The sequence below is a fragment of the Lepidochelys olivacea genome (genome assembly GCF_965140295.1).
Source record: "Lepidochelys olivacea isolate rLepOli2 genome assembly, chromosome: 1".
NCBI classification, from domain to species: domain Eukaryota; kingdom Metazoa; phylum Chordata; order Testudines; family Cheloniidae; genus Lepidochelys; species Lepidochelys olivacea.
Window position 1 is genome coordinate 14112685 of NC_140411.1, and position 18819 is coordinate 14131503.

The 18819-nt window shown below is 50.3% G+C and overlaps 1 protein-coding gene across 2 annotated transcripts in view; it reads right to left on the bottom strand.

Annotated features, from left to right (window-relative positions):
* Positions 1-1614: 1614 nt before the first annotated feature.
* Positions 1615-18819, bottom strand: part of P2RY6 (pyrimidinergic receptor P2Y6) — an 89717-nt gene continuing 72512 nt past the window's right edge. For both annotated transcript variants that reach the window (XM_084617977.1, XM_084617976.1), the window contains exon 2: positions 1615-10300. In XM_084617977.1, the coding sequence (XP_084474103.1) occupies positions 9263-10255 (993 nt within the window). In that variant the 5' untranslated portion in view covers positions 10256-10300 and the 3' untranslated portion in view covers positions 1615-9262. The remainder of the gene's footprint in view (positions 10301-18819) is intronic.

Here is an 18819-nt window from a genome sequence, read left to right on the forward strand (position 1 = left end):
CTGAAGGAGAAGCGCCATTAGCTACAGCAGTATAAGGCTTATGACATGCAATTAAGTGGTTCTAATTCTGTCCAGCAGAGGGCCCTGGCACTCAGACACCGAAATATCTTAATGTAGCACCTCTACTCTGAAGGGGTAACAATGGCATTGAGAGGCTCCATGCTTCTGACCTGTCTCAGAGACTCCAGATGAAACGGGCTTAGATCATGAGTACAAACAGATTTTTTTTTCTCTAAAGGCCACAAACTCATACTGGGATCTGAGAGCCAAGCTGAGTTCCCCCGCCTCCAACCTTCTTCTGAATGATAATTTAGAATACAGATTCTGCAGGGGACAAACTTTGGCCTCATGGACCCCTGTGCAACCTCCTTTACGATGTGGGAAGCCTGCTCAAACTCCCTTTGACTTCAGTGACAGAACATTTGGGACCCCAGGTTCTTTAAAAACTTCCATTCTGTGTGGAGATCACCTGGAGATCTTTTTTGTGTGTGCAAGAGAAGCAGGTTTGCCCTAACGTCTTTGCCCCAAATCCCTCACTCCGTCCCCACTATTATGCACCATGCTGTTAATCTCTGCTGTGTACTGTCTTCTGTGCCAGAAGTGGCTGCACTTCAGTGATGAACAAGTATCTGAAATATCTCCACTCCCCTTATCAGTCCCTTAGAGGGGGCCTGGAAGCCTCTTTGATGCTATCAAAAATGAAAACAACGCTGTCAACTGTTCTTCAGCTAGATTGCTGAGTCTGCTGTCCGTGGCCCCTTTCCTTGGAGAACATCAGAGAGCACCAACAGAGCCACTGACGTACAGGAATCTCCATTTTATTTCCATTAGGAATTCTGAAAGGACAATACAATAGTTTATCTTCATCTCAATGCTACAAACTTACGTCTGAGAGGGAGGTGGTAAAACAGGGCCCTGACAGTAGCACGGTGCTAGCAACGCCGCCAAGCACGACCCAGAGTCACCGGACGGTCGATACATGCAAGGCACGTGCACTGGACAGCTCACCATCGACACAAGGGATGCACTGATCAAAGACGCATGATCCAAACCACACCCCACTAGCTGCAAGTGCTTCCCAAGGTGGGGCAGGGAGAGCACAGAACGTCGCGAGCGACCGGCGTCTGTCCGTCTCAGGCGGTGATGATGCCCTTGTCAAAAGCAGCAGTACTTTCAGGCCTGGCAAGGAAAAGAGGGCAGCACCTACAGTTGCTAGGGGTACGGGGCCATCACCTTGCCAAAGCAGAGATGAGCCCAAATGGACAAAAAGAACAGGAGGACTTTGGCACCTTAGAGACTAACCCATTTATTTGAGCATAAGCTTTCGTGGGCTACAGCCCACTTCATCAGATGCATAGAATGGAACATGTAGTAAGAAGATATATATATATATACACACACACACACATACAGAGAAGGTGGAAGTTGCCATACAAACTGTAAGAGGCTAATTAATTAAGATGAGCTATTAATAGCTCATCTTAATTAATATTAATAATAATTATAATTATTTATAAATAATTATAATAATATTAATAGCTCATCTTAATTAATTAGCCTCTTACAGTTTGTATGGCAACTTCCACCTTCTCTGTATGTATATATATATTTTCTTACTATATGTTCCATTCTATTCATCCCATGAAGTGGGCTGTAGCCCACGGAAGCGTATGCTCAAATAAATTTGTTAGGCCTGGTCTACACTGGAGGGGGGATCGAGCTAAGATACAAGAATAGCGTAGCTGAAGTCGACGTATCTTAGATCGACTTAGAATCACTTACTTTGCGTCCTCGCAGGGCGGGATCGACGGCCACTGCTCCCCTGTCGACTCCGCTTCCTCCTCTCGCCCTGGTGGAGTTCCGGAGTCGACAGCAGAGTGATCGGGGATCGATTTATCATGTCTACACTAGACGCGATAAATCGATCCCTGCTAGATCAATCACTACCCACCGATTCGGCGGGTAGTGTAGACGTGGCCTCAGTCTCTAAGGTGCCACAAGTACTCCTGTTCTTTTTGCGGATACAGACTAACACGGCTGCTATTCTGAAACCCAAATGGACAGGGTTTGAAGTGTGCGGCTTGAGCCCATCTCCATCACGGGCAGACCCATCTAAGCTGGTACACCATCTCCGACCAGATGCTTCAGAGGAAGGTTACAATCCCCATAATGCATCTCATTGTTCCATATGGGCCTGATCCAAAGCCTATTAAATTCAGTGTAAAGATTCCTATTTATTTCAAAGGGTTTTGGATCAGGCGCTGGATTTCTTCTTACCCTCCAGATGAGAACTTCGTGGTGCAGACCTTAACTCTAGTCTGGGTCTATCTGAAGCTCTCCAGATCTTTCCAGCTCATCATCAGGCAGGATGAGATATTACTAGCAGAAAGTAAAATCCTGCCACTAATTTTTATTTAAAAAAGAAGAAGAAAGCGCCTAGCAGCTGGGAAAAAACAACAGAGAGAAAACTATCCCAGAGGACGGGACTATGGAAGCAGGGTCTGCAGTCGGATTCAGGATTTGTTGTTCTTTTCTGTCTGGGGAGCAGAACAATGCAAAGCAGAGCATGGAAAATAAATCCACCCTTACACAACTAGGGAGGGAAAACCCTACAGGGATCTGTTTAAAATTTAAAGAGCCAGTTCATTCTTCCTCCTTCCCATGCAGTTGGTCACCCACATTTCTCCCTCCTCTTCCCCACTCCACCCCTTTCTTCCTCCTCACAGCAACAAGCAAGTTTTTTCCCCTCTGCACACCCTGGTCATTGTTTGGTGCCCTGTCCTGGGAGAACAGTGGAACATAAGAGTTTGTACAGCTTCAGTCATGGGATGTTATATTGCTCAGATCTGGATACCCTGTGTTTGATCTTCCCCTTCTTAAAGGAGGGGGTTTGGTTATGGTCAAATAGTGAAAGCAGGCAGGGGTGGGAACTGGATTTCCTGTCCTTGGCTCGGGGGTCGGGGAGCGGGTGTTATGCTGCAGGGTGCTGTTGCATGCCAGACTGGCACAATGCGATATATTTACATAGCATAACTCATCGTGAGGTTTACTTAAGCCCATTAGGGACTGTGGCCACTCGTAACATTACAGTGGATAGAACCTTTTCACAACAGACAAGCCAAGCCTAAGTTACATGAGACCTGATCCAGATCTCCTGTACACCACGTTTATACTGGTGCAACTCTATGGGTTTCAGTGGCTTTGTACCCACTTCAGTGAATTTGGCCCAGAACGTCTGGGTTCAGAAAAGACCAGTTAATATTTTCTGCATTGCCTATGAAGCAGCTAAAGGGACTGGGGCAAGTCAGGGATCCAAAACAACCAGCGTGAGTCCTCAGTCCAGACTTAGTTTCCAGTAACAAATGCAGCCGGCTGGTCATTTCATCTCTAGAGTTAATTTAGGGCAGTGGATTTCAACCTGTGGCCCACAGGCCCCTGAGGGTCCGCAGACTATGTCAGAGTTCTCCAAAGGAGTCCGCACCTCCATTCAAAATTTTTTAGGGGTCTGCAAATGAAAAAAGGTTGAAACTCCCTGATTTAGTGGAATAAAAGCCAGCCAGCCCACATATTAAATTGAAACCCTGTCCCAGGGCAGTGCTATGAGCCCATTTACTGCTATTAAGGGATCCCTGGGACCATAGAGTTCAGAGGACATTTATAAATAAAACAAGAAATGGACAAAGGGAAATCGTGTCTGTAAATTCTAAACTGTCACTCAGCTCCATGTCTATGATCTTTCTTTACAGGCATCTCTTCTGGGCCTTCTCAAAGCCCAAATCCAGACCTAGAGTAGTCAGGGACAACTAATTAGCTACAGAAAAAGATTGCAGGGCTCTCAATCTGTCTGGGTGTCCCTCTCAAGTGCAGAATCCCTGCTGAGTCAGTGATGAGACCAGCCACCAGCCTGGCTGAGAGCTCTTTGTGTTTAGACTAGCACCAGGTCCAATCAGCACTTGGATTCGCAGTCTGTTACCCTCCAATTTTGAAGCCCTCAGCCATTTTCAGCTTTTTGATACACACAAATTTCCAACTTACCCCTGTAACAGTACGGGCCTTCAGCTAGTTATCGTTCTTGGTCTGACAGCAGTGCTTAGGAGCCTTAGTCAAGATCAGGGCCCCATCGTGCGAGGCACTGCATAAAGGTAATAGTGAGATAGGCTCCCTGCCCCAAGACACTTACAGTCTAAACAGAAAGAAGGCCAAAGGGTGGGAGAGGAAACAGAAGCACAAAGAGAGGACGTGACTTGCTCAAGGTCACACAGCAGGTCAGTGGCAGAGCCGGGACAGGAGGCCAGCTCTCGAGTCCCAGTGCAGATTCCTACCTACTAGAGCAGTGACACTCAGACTGAGGCTGGGGAGCTGCAAGTGGCTTTTTACTGCGTTTCCCGCGGCTCTTTGTAGCGCATGATATTAAAACTCTGGGTGATTTAATTATTAACCAATCAGGAGGCTTTTACTATGTTATTAACCAATTGTAGACTACTTAGTCAGCCATTTTGCTGTGAGAATAATTATATAGATATAAAAATAGTAAATGAAACAATGAATTCACACTCCTGGGGCTCTTTTGGGTTCTGCTGATGGCTAATTTGGCTCCTGAACCACTGAAATCTGAGTATCACTGAACCTAGAGACACTAAAGCACCTGGGAGTTTTGCCTGATGATGGTGGAAGTGGTCCTATCTACCCCAAGCCTGGATATAGCCCAGATAGAGGGCGCTGCTCTCAAGCAAATGTCAGTCAAACCCAGTGATCTCCACCAAGGAGAAGGAGGCCTGATAACCAGTCATTCAACTTCAGAGACAGAGCCACTTTGGGGAGTTGCCAGGCTGGGGCAGGTTCCTCCAGGCCAAATAGCTGCATTAGCACTCTCCCTAGGAGCATTTCAGACACCAGGATCAACCAGAAGAAATGCCCCAATCCTAAGCCCATTGAGTCAATGGGAGTTTTTCCTACTGATGTCATTGGGCTTTGGGTCATCCCTAAAGGCATAAGCACCGATTATCGGCGCCACTGCCGATCAGCTGTTCTGAGGCTGGGGGAGGCACTAGTGGGAGGGCAGAGAGCCGTGAGCAGGCGGGGGCCTCGGGGGAAGGGTTGGAGCGGGGGCTGGAAGAGGAGGAGCGAGGGTGGGATCTCGAGGGGAGGAGCAGAGTGGGGGTGGAGCACCCCGGGGAAAATTACAAGTCAGCGCCTGTACCGAAAGGTGAATTCTGGACTGTAGATTTACATCTGGGGACCAGCTGGTAACGCCACGGTTACTCCACACAAAGTCCCTCTACAGCGTCTCAAAACACATGCACCAGATGGTGGCGGTTTAGCCTTTCCGTTCCCTCTAGGTAAGGTCCAATGTGGGTTCAGTGGGAGCTTTAGGTGGGCAAGAACTGGTAGTTCAGATCTAGCGTTTGCAGCCGTAGTGTCCAGTGAATGGCTAAGAGTTCCAGCGATGGACACCCTGCGGGATTTGTGTGTGTGGATGTGGACACGTGTCACCTGTTGGCTCAGTGGATGCTTTGCCTTCGACCTTACAACGTCCATAGTACAACTTCTAGTTGCATCTGTAACCAGGCAGTGGCCTGGTTGGCTTGCCTCCACTGCTAACACTTGGTTAGCAACCATGGCAGCAGTTCCATCGCTACCTGAACCCTAGTCCAGCCCGTGGATGCTTTCCTAGAACTGCTTTGGCACAATGTTACCTTTGCAGTGTCCACGGTACCCCCACACCAGGCCTGCATCACTGGCTTGGCCCGGCCTGCTCCCTCCCAGCTGTGTGTGTGGTAGGACATCCCAGAAGGCATTGCTGCACATGCTGCTGGTGCCAGTCTGGGCACGCTATCGCCTACTGAGGCACTATGGGATAGTTTTCCCACAATGCACTGGTACAGTGCGGTCGGGGTGGATTCACATTATACTATTCATTTGGATTTCAGAAGTCCCCCAAAGTCTCACTCGGGGTCCCACTGTGAGAGGTGCTGTACAAACACAGACGGCAACACAGCCTTTGTCACAAAGGACTACAGTGAAGAGCATTATGCAAATGAGCTACGTGCAAAGCTTCATGGGAAAGAAGCTCCTGTCGGGGAAGTGGGATTATTCTTCAGTGCAAATGACTAGAGTGCTGCTCATGGCAATGGTTGTGGAAGCACCATCACTGGAAGGCTTTAAGGGCAGGTCAGACAAACACCTGTCAGGAATGGTCGAGTTATTACTTCGTCCCTCCTTGAGTGCAGGGGACTGGACTAGATGACCTCTCAAGGTCCCTTCCGGTCCTACACTTCTGGGATTCTATGGTTGGAGAGAGAGATGGAGCTGCCGGGGGGATGAGACTGGGAGAGGTGTGAGGCCTGGAAGGGACTGGCCACGGGCGGCACGTGAACTCCCGTTTGGGGAGGCTAGCCCCCTGCCCTGCCTCTTCTGCCCAAGGCCCTGCCCCCTCCTCCCCTTTTGCCTGAGGGCCCTTCCGCCACCCTGCTCTCACTGGCTGGCCTGCTCGCACAGCCCTGAGCCCCGGCCAGCCCCCGGAGCAGCCCTGAGCCCAAACAGCCTGCTGGAGCCTGGAGCAGTCTGGAGGAGCTCTGAGCCCCAGCTGGCCTGGGCTGAAGCCTTAGCCCAGGCTCCCCAGAGGAGCTCTGAGCCCTGCAATGGCCCAGGCCCAGGGCTGCGGTGGGGAGCATTAGCAGAAGTTTGCGTCCCCCAGCCTCCATTACCCCCGGCCCATGGGAGTGGTTGGTTGGAGAAGAGGAGGGGTAGGTCGGGGTAGAGAGGAAGATGAGCACATCTGGTGCGCTGAGACAGGGAAAAGCAAATGGTATCAGTAGAAATCAGGTTAAATGAAGCAGAGTGTGGCTGTGTTGGGAACATAGCTGCTGTGTGGACACAAGTCCACCAGGTGTGGTGTAAGTGTCATCCACTGGTGCGGGTATATCTGGTCTGCTGCTGTGCTCACCCGCAGCGATAGACGCTGTTACAGCTGCCCACAAGAGGGGCTAGGTTCCTTAGCTCATGGTGTAAGTGCTTGTGCTTTTAGCTCTGGAGATCCCTGGATCAATCCCTGGTATATAGGCCAATGTGGCAGACGTCCCGTAAACAGCTCAGAGGACAAATGTCACGAGTGGCTATGACGTGACAGTGCTGGTCGACAGATGCCACCTCACTGCTCAGAGTAGTGCCTAGGAGAGGTCTGGCTACTTGTCTCAACGCTGATTTCAGATGCACCCAGCACGGGAAGATACAGCACCTACACTTCCCCACTGCATCAAATTCACCCCCACTGTCAGCAGATGCAACTCCACAAACTTCAAAGTGATTTTATCCGCGGTGTGCTAGATTACCCCAGGGCTAGCTTTGGCCCAGTATGTTGACTCCACCTTTGTTCAGTTAAATTCTTCAATTCTTATTTCATACCCTGTCCATACTCACTGGTTAGTTTCTGCTGCTAATCAAGAACCATCTCAGGCGTAAGCATTGACAGTCATTCCAATCATTTCTTCCACTCCCACCCTCAAATTAAATGTTATTCAGTGATGTGTCACAACAGAGTTGATTTGCTTAAAAAGCCCAGCGCAGCCTGTCATGAGATGTAGCCATGCAGATGCTAACTCCAGTGGGGACTGAACCTGTGATATTCAAAAACACGGGTCTCTATTGCATGAGCGAAATTAAATAGCAGTCTTATATCTAGGATCTGCCACTAGAGGGAGATATGCTCATACACACTAAACGAGCGTATCATAAAACCACTGCAGCTATATTAGAAATTCTTTAAAAATATTCTGGTGTCTAGTTCCTTTTTTAAAAAACCCCACAAGATTAAATTTCCCATGAACTAGATCTTCGCTCAAAATGCTGGAGATGATGTGAGAATTCTTTTATAATGAGGGTGCCCAAAAATAAAATAAAATAAAATAAAACAAAATAAAAATACACCCGAGCCCTATTAGATCCAGTCAGGCAACTTATGAATCTTTAAGCAGTAGAAACCAGGAAGATCGCATTGTAAGGTGCTCAGATATTACGGTGATGAGAGTTGTAAGACGACCTAGATAAAATTGAATCAGACTGTTGTAGTCAGGTTAGCTTAATGATTGTGTCCTCATTGTTAACAGCCAATAATACTGTAGATGTACTCGCTAGATTTCCCTTTTCCTGCCCTCCCATGTGGATCAATCCTTTTGTAGACTCATGTGGTCCCAAGAGACCTATTGTCGTCTCTAAATTCCCAGTGTAGGTTTTCCTTGCATTAGTAAAGCAGCTTTCTGCTTGGGAAACTCAGCTGAGTTACTGTGGCAAAGCAGTGAAAAAACACTGGCTGGTGGATAAGATGACCAGATCCCAGTAATTTGTGCACTGGCAAGTAGCAGTTGATTCCCCTATTCCCGACCGGCTAGTTCTCAGAGGTGATCTCCTCTCTAGGGAACTGACGTGGAGAGAGATTTTTGTCCACCAAATCTAGGTAGTTGTAAACCAGAGGAAGCACTGAACTACTTGCTAATAACTGATTTCCCAAATCTACTGGAAACATCATTCTGAATGAAACACGTTGGGACAAACCCAGGTGTGCTGCAACTCCAGTGGCGTGGAGTGGAGCCCACTGTAATCAGCGTCAGAAGCACAATTCCCCACAAAGCCCCGCGCGCGGTTGCTAGGGCTTTGCCAGTCAGAGATCTGTGACAAGGACCGCCAGTCCCTCAGCGGTCCTGCTGAAATCCACAGAGCGAGCAGCAGATCCGCAAAAAGCCCCGCTCCTCCTCAAAGGTGACAGCTGCGGTGCACCACAGTAGCCGTTCTAATACTGCGTTCGGACACCACCTAGCCCAGCCCCAAAACCTGCTCCCAATTATTTTCACTTCCCTCTTTCCAGCTGTTCTGGAACCTCTCCCAGCTCAGGCCATTTGCTGGAATTTTAAGGATAAACTGTTCTTAGCATGGTCCAGCCTCAAAGCACTTTCCAGGCCCTGACCAAGGTGTGGTAGGTCAGCATCATTTTACCTGTTATTTACAGAATATTGTTCTCCATCCTGCAGATGGGTAAACAGAGGCCCAGAGAGGCCCAGTGACCCACCCATGGCCAGAACTGGGAGTAAACTCAGAAGCTCCTGGCTCCCAGCTCTATGCTCAGGACCATCAGTCCTTGCCTCCTGCTCTCTCTCTCTCTCTCTCTGTTGCTGGGTAAAGCAGGGCTGGCTGCAATAAAGCCACAGCCGTTCAGTCCTCTGCTTCCGCGCAGCAGAACAGGCCCCCCTCATTCTCCTTTCCCCGGAGCCTACGACTTGTAGGTGCGGCATGTGTCGTGTCTCCACTTGGAGCTCACTTTTTCCAGCAGGTGGCGTGTGCTCTCCCGGAACTTGCGCTGGGTGAAGTAGAAGAGGATGGGGTCCAGGACACTGTTCATGCTGGCAAAGGGCCTAGTGCACTTGTAGGCGATGGCAAAGGTTTGCAAGACCAGGCAGGGCACGCCTGCCAAGGAGCGGATGATCAGGTAGATGGTCTTGGTCAGGTGGAAGGGGAAGAAGCTGATGGCGAAGACGATGACTACAATGATGATCATCCGGATGGCCTTGTCCTTCTTCTTGCGCACGGCCAGGCCTATCATCTCGTCCTTCTGGCAGAGGATCTTGGTCATGCAGCAGTAACACACCAGGATGAAGATGAAGGGGATGAGGAACCCCGTTACTGTCAGCGTCATGCCGTAGGGGAAGTAGCTGGCGGAGCGGTCCGGGGGGCTGAGGTCGTAGCACACGGTCCTATTCCTCTGGATGCCCGTGGAGGCAAAGATGAAGGTGGGCAGGCACTGGGCGATGACGATGACCCATACCCCGCCGCACACCATCCAGGTAAACCTCTTGCCCCTCTTCTTGTGCCAGGATGACAGAGGGTGGCAGATGCCCAGGTAGCGCTGGACGCTGATGCAGGTGAGGAACAGGATGCTGCCATGCAGGTTGCTGTAGAACTGGAAGCGGACGAACCTGCAGGTGAAGTCCCCAAAGGGCCAGTAGTCCTTCTGCGTGTAGTTGTAGATGAGCAGCGGCAGGGAGCACACGTACAGCAGGTCGGCCGTGGCCAGGTTCAGCATGTAGATGGCAGTGCGGGTCAGCACCTTCCTGGAGAGCCAGATCTGCACAATGACGATGAAGTTCAGGGGGAGCCCCACCACAAAGACCACAGAGTAGACCAGGGGCAGCAGGATCTGCTTGAACTCCTCATGAAAGGTGCAGGAGTTCGTCGCCGCAGCCACAGTATGGTTCTCCATCTCCATGCCGGGCTCAGCCTAGACCCAGCAGGCCTTCCGCGGCAGAAGAGCCTGCAAGCAAAACAGAATGGGAGAGTCAGGAACTTGTTCCACACCAGGAACCGTCGATACCCCGGCACGCACGATAGCCATGCTGACACCAAACTAGCCCTGGACCAAGGAGCACAAGCACATCACCCCTATCCAACAAATGACCCCACTGGCCCTTCATTCAGTTCAAGGTCCAGCTCATAGATCTGAAGGCCACCAACGTGATCATCTAAGGCTGAGCTCCTGCGTAGCCCAGGCCAGAGGATTTCACCCAGTGATTCCTGCATTGACCTCAGAACTACGTGCGGAGCCAAAGCATAGCGTCTCCTCCCATCTTGATTTAGTGAGGCTGCTCTCCTGTCTGCCCCACCTCTCTACATTATCACCCAGCCCCAGACTGCACAGAATTGCCCCTCTCGCTTCAATATCCTTCATGGACCTTGTCTCTTCCCGTTCTGTTCCCCATTCATCTAGCACCAGCCTCCTCCCCTCCCCTCCCCTCATGATGTATTAATACCACTCTGGCGCCCAGAGACCCCACACGAGATCACAGCCCCGTTGTGCTAGGTGCTGTACACATGCACAGCAAGTCCCTGCACCGAGGCGCAGCCAATGAAAACGGACGAGAGACAAAAAGTGGGAGCAAGAAAGGGTTAGCTCTCCATGGGGCTTTGAGACAGACAGAGATTAAATTATTTGCCCAAAGCCATGCAGTGAGTCTGTGTCAGAGCCACAAATCAAACCTAGCTATGCTGGATCCCAATCCAGTGCTTTAACCACACGACAATCCTTCTCCTTCCCGTTGCTGCCCTGTCGGTGCAAGTGCCTTCTCCCTTGCAGCTGCTGCCATCTCGCCATGCCTCTGAAAACATGTCTCCATCTCTTCCCCTCCACTGTATTATCCCGCTCTCCAAGCAATTCATTCAAGTGTATAAAGCCCTTTGGGAGAGGTAGATTTTAGACTCTTTAGGGGCAGGGACTGTGTCTACCTCTGTGTTCACTCAGGGCTCGGTACAGTGGGTGGCTGATCCCGACCCGGGCCTCTGGGTGCTAGTGTAATATAAACACTCACCTGGCATAAATCAGCAGCGGCATCGCTTCACTGAAGTCAACTGAGCTACAGACAAGTGAGAACACGGTCCCCAATAAGCAATGGTAAACAGCGCACTTATGGAAGATGCTACCTAGTGTAAAATGGCCCAGAACTGGCCATGGCTCACTATGATTGCCTTGTGACAACGCTTATCCAGTGCATTAACAGCACTGGCATGCTACACTCATTGCACCCAACCCAGGCACCATCCAGGGAAGATCTCAGTGCCCCGTCTACACTGTGGCCTCTTTTGGCCGTCAAACAACCCCCCAGTCTCATCTGGAGCCAGCTCCACACAGACCAGTACCCACCAACACAAAGTGGCACCAGTCCCTGCCTTAACCTCAAATGCAAAACCTGCAGAAATATCACAGCTGCTACGATGTTCCATACCCCACCCCCAACACACCTTTCAAGCTCCATGAGTCCTAAAAACGTCCATCACCACGTGTGACGCACCTCATCCAGTGCACTAAACATCCCAATAACAACTGTGTGGGGGACAGCAGGCAATCACTCCGCTCGTGAATGAGCTCAAACAGGAAAATGATTAAAGGCAAAAACACCCTCTCACCCCTGGGCCAACACTTTTCACAAAGCGATCACTCCATATCTGACCTCGCAGTCCTCGTCCTCCAAGGAAACCTGCACAACGCCTTCAAAAGACAAGCCTGGGAGCTTAAATTCATAGCTCTGCTAGACACCAAAAACGATGGACTTAATAGAGACACTGGATTTATGGCTCACTACAAAACTTTGTAACCCACTAACTCCTCTGTTGGCCTATGACTGTAGAAGTACCACCTGCCCACTTCAACTTGAATGGTCTCTTGCAACATGTGTTAACTCCTTAGCTGCTCCACCCTTTAGCTGTGATGCTCTGAGTGCCTTTCCCAGACCTGAAGCAGAGCTCTGCGTAGCTCGGAAGCGTGTCTCTCTCACCAACACAAGTTGGTCCAATAACAGAAATCACCTCACCCAACTTGTCTCTAGTATCCTGGGACCAACATGGCTACAATACTGCAAACAACAACGGGAGTAAATAGTCCAATGGTGATGGGTTAGTATGATGTGAACCAGAAATTATTAGATCCTGTAACAATAACAGGTCCTCCTAACATGGACAGACAGCTTTCTTCTTGGAACAGGCCATGGATACAAATGCCACAAGAGCATATAACGGGATGACAGGCAGCATAATCTTGGCAGAGTAACTAGATCCCCAGAGAAGGGTCTGCTCCAGTTGCCACTGACTTCCATGGGAGCCTATTGACTGCAATGGGAGTTGAATCAGGCCCTGGCTCCTTATCTATCAAGTGCCATGGGGCTGGAGCGTGTGTTAACTGCCTCCCCTCCTTGGCAGAGGGACTGTGCTCTGCGACACAGGGGTGCCCCGAGCGCTTGCCAGGAGCTGCGCTGAACACACACAGTGCCAATAGGGAGGCCTGACTCGGGCCGGCCTCCCAGTGAGTGCGACTGAAGGGATGGGGGAGGAGTTGTCTTGCCAGGCCAGGTATAGGAACCAGCAAGGTGACCAAAATGGCAGCCAAGGATCGGCCGTTAGCAGGGGGACGGGGGAGACTGGGAAGAGCTCAATCCCCTTGTCCCAGGAGGTTTGCTGGCGGCTGCTTCCCACAGGCGGACCGTGCCCCTGGAGCGCGTCAGGCCGGGACACGCTGTCGTGCTAACAATATCTGTTTATCTAAAAGACACCGGGTCGAGGCGGAAGGTCCTCTGGGGAGTTACGACTCCAGTGTCTGAGAATCACCGTCAGTGACGCAAGAGAGCAAGCGGGGCCAGACGCCCTGCGTCAAAGCCATTCCTGCTGGAGCCGCGGTGACTTGGATCCGGCCCACAGATGTGTGGTCTGCCCTGCGACTGTGCTCTGGCCAGCCCTGCTGGCATGGGGCCTGTGTGGTTAGTGGGCAGGATAACGTCACCGCCATGCTAGGCTCTGTGAACCCCATCCTGAGCGTCTGGGGGGAGCTCAACATCTCACGGGCTGGGAGAGCTCACAGGATTGGGGCCTACGCCAGATGGGCTCCGGAGCCACTAGGAGGTCATCAGACTGACAGCCTCGTGCCTTGGGCAAGAATGAGGTGGTCAAAAAGCACAAATGTGAGAGCGAACCAGCTGCTGAAATCTGAGCTTCGCTGGGAGAGTTCGGGACAAAACCACAAGCGTGAGAGAGTGGGGTTTGCAGCTGACCCGAAGGAACCCTCTAGCCCAGCACTGCTGAGACCAGGGGCGGCAGCATGGGCTAGCAAGCGGGGCATTGTGAGACCTGACTTTTATTCCCAGCCCTGCCTGTGTGATCCCTGTAATTCCCTGTGTGATCCTGGGCAAGTCACTTCACCTCTGTTTTCCCCTCCGTGGTCTGTCTGCCTTGTCTTATTTAGACTGCCTTTAGGGCAGGGGCCATCTCGCTCTGTTCTTGTGCGGCGCTTGGTGCAAGGGGGCGCTGCTCTTGGTTGGGGCCGGTGGGTGCTACGGTTGGTCTGACTCATTATCGAGGAATTAGGGCTGTCGAGCAATTAAAACAATTAATTGTGATTAACTGCAGTTTTAATCACACTGTTAAGCAATAATAGAATCCTTTTTTAAAAGATATTTTTGGGGGTTTTCTATATTTGCAAATATGTTGATTTCAATTACAACACAGAATACAAAGCACACAGAGCTCACTTTATAGTATTCAGTTTGATTACAAATATTTGCACCGTAAGAAAGATAAACAGAAGAAACATCATTTCAATTCACCTCGTTCACATATTGCAGTCCAATCTTTATCATGCAAGGAGAACTTACAAATGAACGATTATGATATTTGCATAACTCCCTTCAGCTGAGCGAGCCCTTGTTTGGAAGGGAGGGTGGATTTTACCTCAGGGACTCTGCATGCGGCCGGCGAGGAGAGGCTGAGGCAGAGAGGCTGAGCTTGCCAGGTCCCTGTTCTCTATGGCAGCGTCTCTCAAGTCTTTTGTGCTGGTGACCCCATTTGGACTTAAAAAAAGTGTGACCGCCCCACACACACACACCTTCAGCCCCGAGGGGCTTAGGGCTTCAGCTCCACTCAGGGTAGGGGGTTTGGGGCGTGGGGCTCCAGACTTCAGCCCCCCTCAGGGTGTGGGGCTCTGGGCTCCAGCCCCACTTGGGGCTCCAGGGCTGGGGCTTCAGCCCCCCCTCCCCGGCTGCTGGCAGAGCTGTGGGCTGGGATTTCAGCACTTTTCCCCCCCGAACTCTGGGCTGGGGCTTTAGCCCCATGCTGCCCCCTCCACCCCGCCCACCAATGTCTCCCTCCCCGCCCAGACTTATACAATTAATTGACGAAAAAATTAACGTCTTAACGCCTGCAATTAACGGAAAACAAAATTAACTGCGCTTAAATGACAACCCTAGTACAGTAGGAATTTCTCACAGGTAGAAAATGAAGGACTAGAAGAACCATTGGAAGGGAGATGTATTTACAGAAAGCAATATAACCCCCGCGACACCAGTTTGTTCGTCCCAAGAGCGCTGTTGCTAGTTAAACCGAGAGCAAGAAGCCCTCGTAGAAAGGAAGATTTATGAACAATTAGCCAAGGAGAATCTAGGTTGAATATCAGCAGGAACTTCCTAATGGCGAGCTGTAATGGGCCGTGGAACAGACTTCCAAGGACAAGGGAAAGACACTCCATTGCGTGAGACATTTAAAACTAGAGCAGTCGGAGTACGAGCGGTAGGGGTAACAACGCTGCCCCGGCCCGTGGAGATGGACGAGAGGAGGGGTGTCCAATGCACTGAGGGGAGACGGTGGAATTGTAGGGTAATTATGGTGCCTGGGGCTGGAGCATCATTTCAGGTGTATATATTTCCCCCCCCCCCAGCGCACCCTGCACACCCACTGGTGGCTGAAGGAGGTCTGCACAGAAATTGAGGGGACAAGTACAGCCCGTTTGTAGTGACTGAACATTTATTTACTGTTAGTGCAGGTGTTACCGCTGCAGTCCTCATCAGAGCGAAAAGTCTGTTCCCCTTGTGGCCACTGATGTTCCTGCCCTTTGTTCCTCTCCTTTCCCCATCCTCCTTTCTGTTTCTCTCCTTCTCCCTGCTCTCTCTCAGTCTCCTCTGTCCTGTCCTCTGCATGTCTCCCTCTGCAGCAGCTCCCACCCTACCCACTAGAATGGTCAGTGATTAATGAGTTCTCACAGACTTTAAGGCCAGAAGGGACCTGCGTGATCATCTTCTAGTCTGACCTCCTGCACACCGCAGGCCACAGAACCCCACCCATCCACTGCTACGATAGACCCATAACCTCCAGCTGAGTTACTGAAGTCCTCAAATCATGATCGAAAGACTTCAAGTTACAGAGAATCTACCATTTACCCTAGTTTAAACCTGCAAGTGGCCCATGCCCCATGCTGCAGAGGAACGTGAAAAACCCTCAAGGTCTCTGCCAATCTGACCTAGGGGAAAATTCCTTTCCGCCACCAAATATGGTGATCAGTTAGACCTTGACCATATGGGCAAGACCCACCAGTGAGACATCTGGGAAAGATTTCTCTGTAGTAACTCAGAGCCCTCCCCATCTAGTGTCCCATCACCTGCTGTTGGAGATATTTGCTATTAGCAGTCGCAGATCCGCTATATGCCAGTGTAGGTAGTCTTATCACACTGTCCCCTCCTAAACTTACCAAGCTCAGGCCTGAAGCCAGTTAGGTTTTCCGCCCCCACTGCTCCTCTTGGGAGGCTGCTCCAGCCTAAACTTGTTGATGGCCAGTTTATATCTATTTGTTCTTGTGTCCACATTGGTGCTTAATTTAAATAACTCCTCTCTCTCCCTGGTATTTATCCCTCTGATGTATTCATAGAGAGCAATCATATCTCCCCTCAGCCTTCGTTTGGTTAGGCTAAACAAGTGAAGCTCTTTGAGTCTCCTCGCATAAGGCAGGTTTTTCATTCCTTGGATCATCCTAGTAGCCCTTCTCTGCACCTGTTCCAGCTTGAATTCATCTTTCTTAAACATGGGAGCCCAGATCTGCTCATTTAAAGTTGACGTGTCACTTAAAGTCAGAGTAATAGGGGTCAGGGGAGTTCACCCCTCTAAGCCATTGTCTCAGGCTATCTGCAGACGCAGGCAAGCCGTACTGCATCCATTACGTTTGATTCACATTGGGAAGGGTCTCTTGGCAGCCAGGAGGGCTAGAAACTTACCTTCTTTTAATATTAAAGCTGAGCTACAGCATCTGACTGTGCCATGCAGGCTATGTGACTACACAATGGAGAACAGATCCGGCCTACAGGCCGTGTGTTGGACTCCCATCTAACAGCGCTGACCCCCTCTCCCTTGGATGATTTCCTTGTACAGTTCCTTTACAAGTTTCGTGTGGTGCCGCTTCGTATGATATCAGGTAAAAGTGAAATTAACCAGGCAGATACAGCTTTCATCTCACGACTATACGGCTGATATTCTGAGATACACATATGCATATGTACACACACGCATGCGTAAAAACATATGTTTTTATGCTATGTAGTATAATATCCGGTTAACATAGAACTCCACCAGTGCAGGTGGTCTGATGCCTGAATTTCAGAGCTGCTGCACAGTGCCTGTGACTTCCGTGTGAGTGATAGATTCTGCTCACCTATGAAAACTAGACCTCTGTTGTTTAGGCACCGCAAGTTCGAACATTTTGCCTGAAGTGTGTATCCATGTAATTTTATACACAGTGGACTAACTTCTGCTCTCAGTGACACTGGTGTAAATCCAGAGTAATAGCCAATGGAGCTACTCTGGGGTTCCTACAGGCCACCACTGCAGAATCTGGCCCCAGGCATATGCCACCACTATTCCTGTTGTTGCACCCATCAGCAGGGATTTATGAACGAGCGGGTGCCATGGGATGTGCACAGCCCTGGAGATTCCTGCCAGCAGATGAAGCCTTGGGAACATGGTCCTGGTTAGCCAGGCTGGGCTGTCTCATTGCCATGGGAGCTCATTAACTGTCCAAAGCATGTCTTAGGCCTTGTCTATACTGGGGATTTTAGAATCATAGAATCACAGAATATCAGGGTTGGAAGGGACCTCAGGAGGTCATCTAGTCCAACTCCCTGCTCAAAGCAGGACCAATCCCCAACTAAATCATCCCAGCCAGGGCTTTGTCAAGTCTGACCTTAAAAACTTCTAAGGAAGGAGATTCCACCACCTCCCTAGGTAACCCATTTCAGTGCTTCACCACCCTCCTAGTGAAAAAGTTTTTCCTAATATCCAACCTAAACCTCCCCCACTGCAACTTGAGACCATTACTCCTTGTTCTGTCATCTGGTACCACTGAAAACAGTCTAGATCCATCCTCTTTGGAACCCCCTTTCAGGTAGTTGAAAACAGCTATCAAATCCCCCCTTATTCTTCTCTTCTGCAGACTAAACAATCCCAGTTCCCTCAGCCTCTCCTCATAAGTCATGTGTTCCAGTCCCCTAATCATTTTTGTTGCCCTCCGCTGGACTCCTTCCAATTTTGTCACATCCTTCCTGTAGTGTGGGGCCCAACACTGGACACAGTACTCCAGATGAGGCCTCACCAATGTCGAATAGAGGGGGACGATCACGTCCCTCGATCTGCAGGCAATGCTCCTACTTATACAGCCCAAAATGCTGTTAGCTTTCTTGGCAACAAGGGCACACTGCTGACTCATATCCAGCTTCTCGTCCACTGTAACCCCTAGGCCCTTTTCTGCAGAACTGCTGCCTAGCCACTTGGTCCCTAGTCTGTAGCTGTGCATGGGATTCTTCCATCCTAAGTGCAGGACTCTGCACTTGTCCTTGTTGAACCTCATCAGATTTCTTTCGGCCCAATCCTCTAATTTGTCCAGGTCCCTCTGTATCCTATCCCTGCCCTCCAGCGTATCTACCTCTCCTCCCAGTTTAGTGTCATCTGCAACCTTGCTGAGGGTGCAATCCACACCAACCTCCAGATCATTAATGAAGATATCGAACAAAACCGCCCCAGGACCGACCCTTGGGGCACTCCACTTGATACCGGCTGCCAACTAGACATGGAGCCATTGATCACTACCCGTTGAGCCTGACAATCTAGCCAGCTTTCTATCCACTGACACAGCCACTGGCTCAGGCAAAGCCACTACAGCGCATTATTTGTGCCGGTGGAGTTTGCCTGAAGCTGGAGTAAGGTGCACAGCCCTAGGCATAGTTTGACTTTTATATTTTTGGGGGGAGGAGCAGCTCCAGTCAGGCCAATGGGGCCGCATGTGTGTGCTAGGGGAAAATTCCGTGCCTGCCCAGAGGGGCACCATTTCAGATTTTTCTGGGGGGAGGGGGAGAGGAGGGCAACTTTAACCATGATTTCAGGGACTACATAGGCAACTGAAAACTATATGGTTTTTTTTTGCAGATAATAACTTAGAAATTGTCTGACAGGAGCACTGTATCTAATTCCTGTATCAAG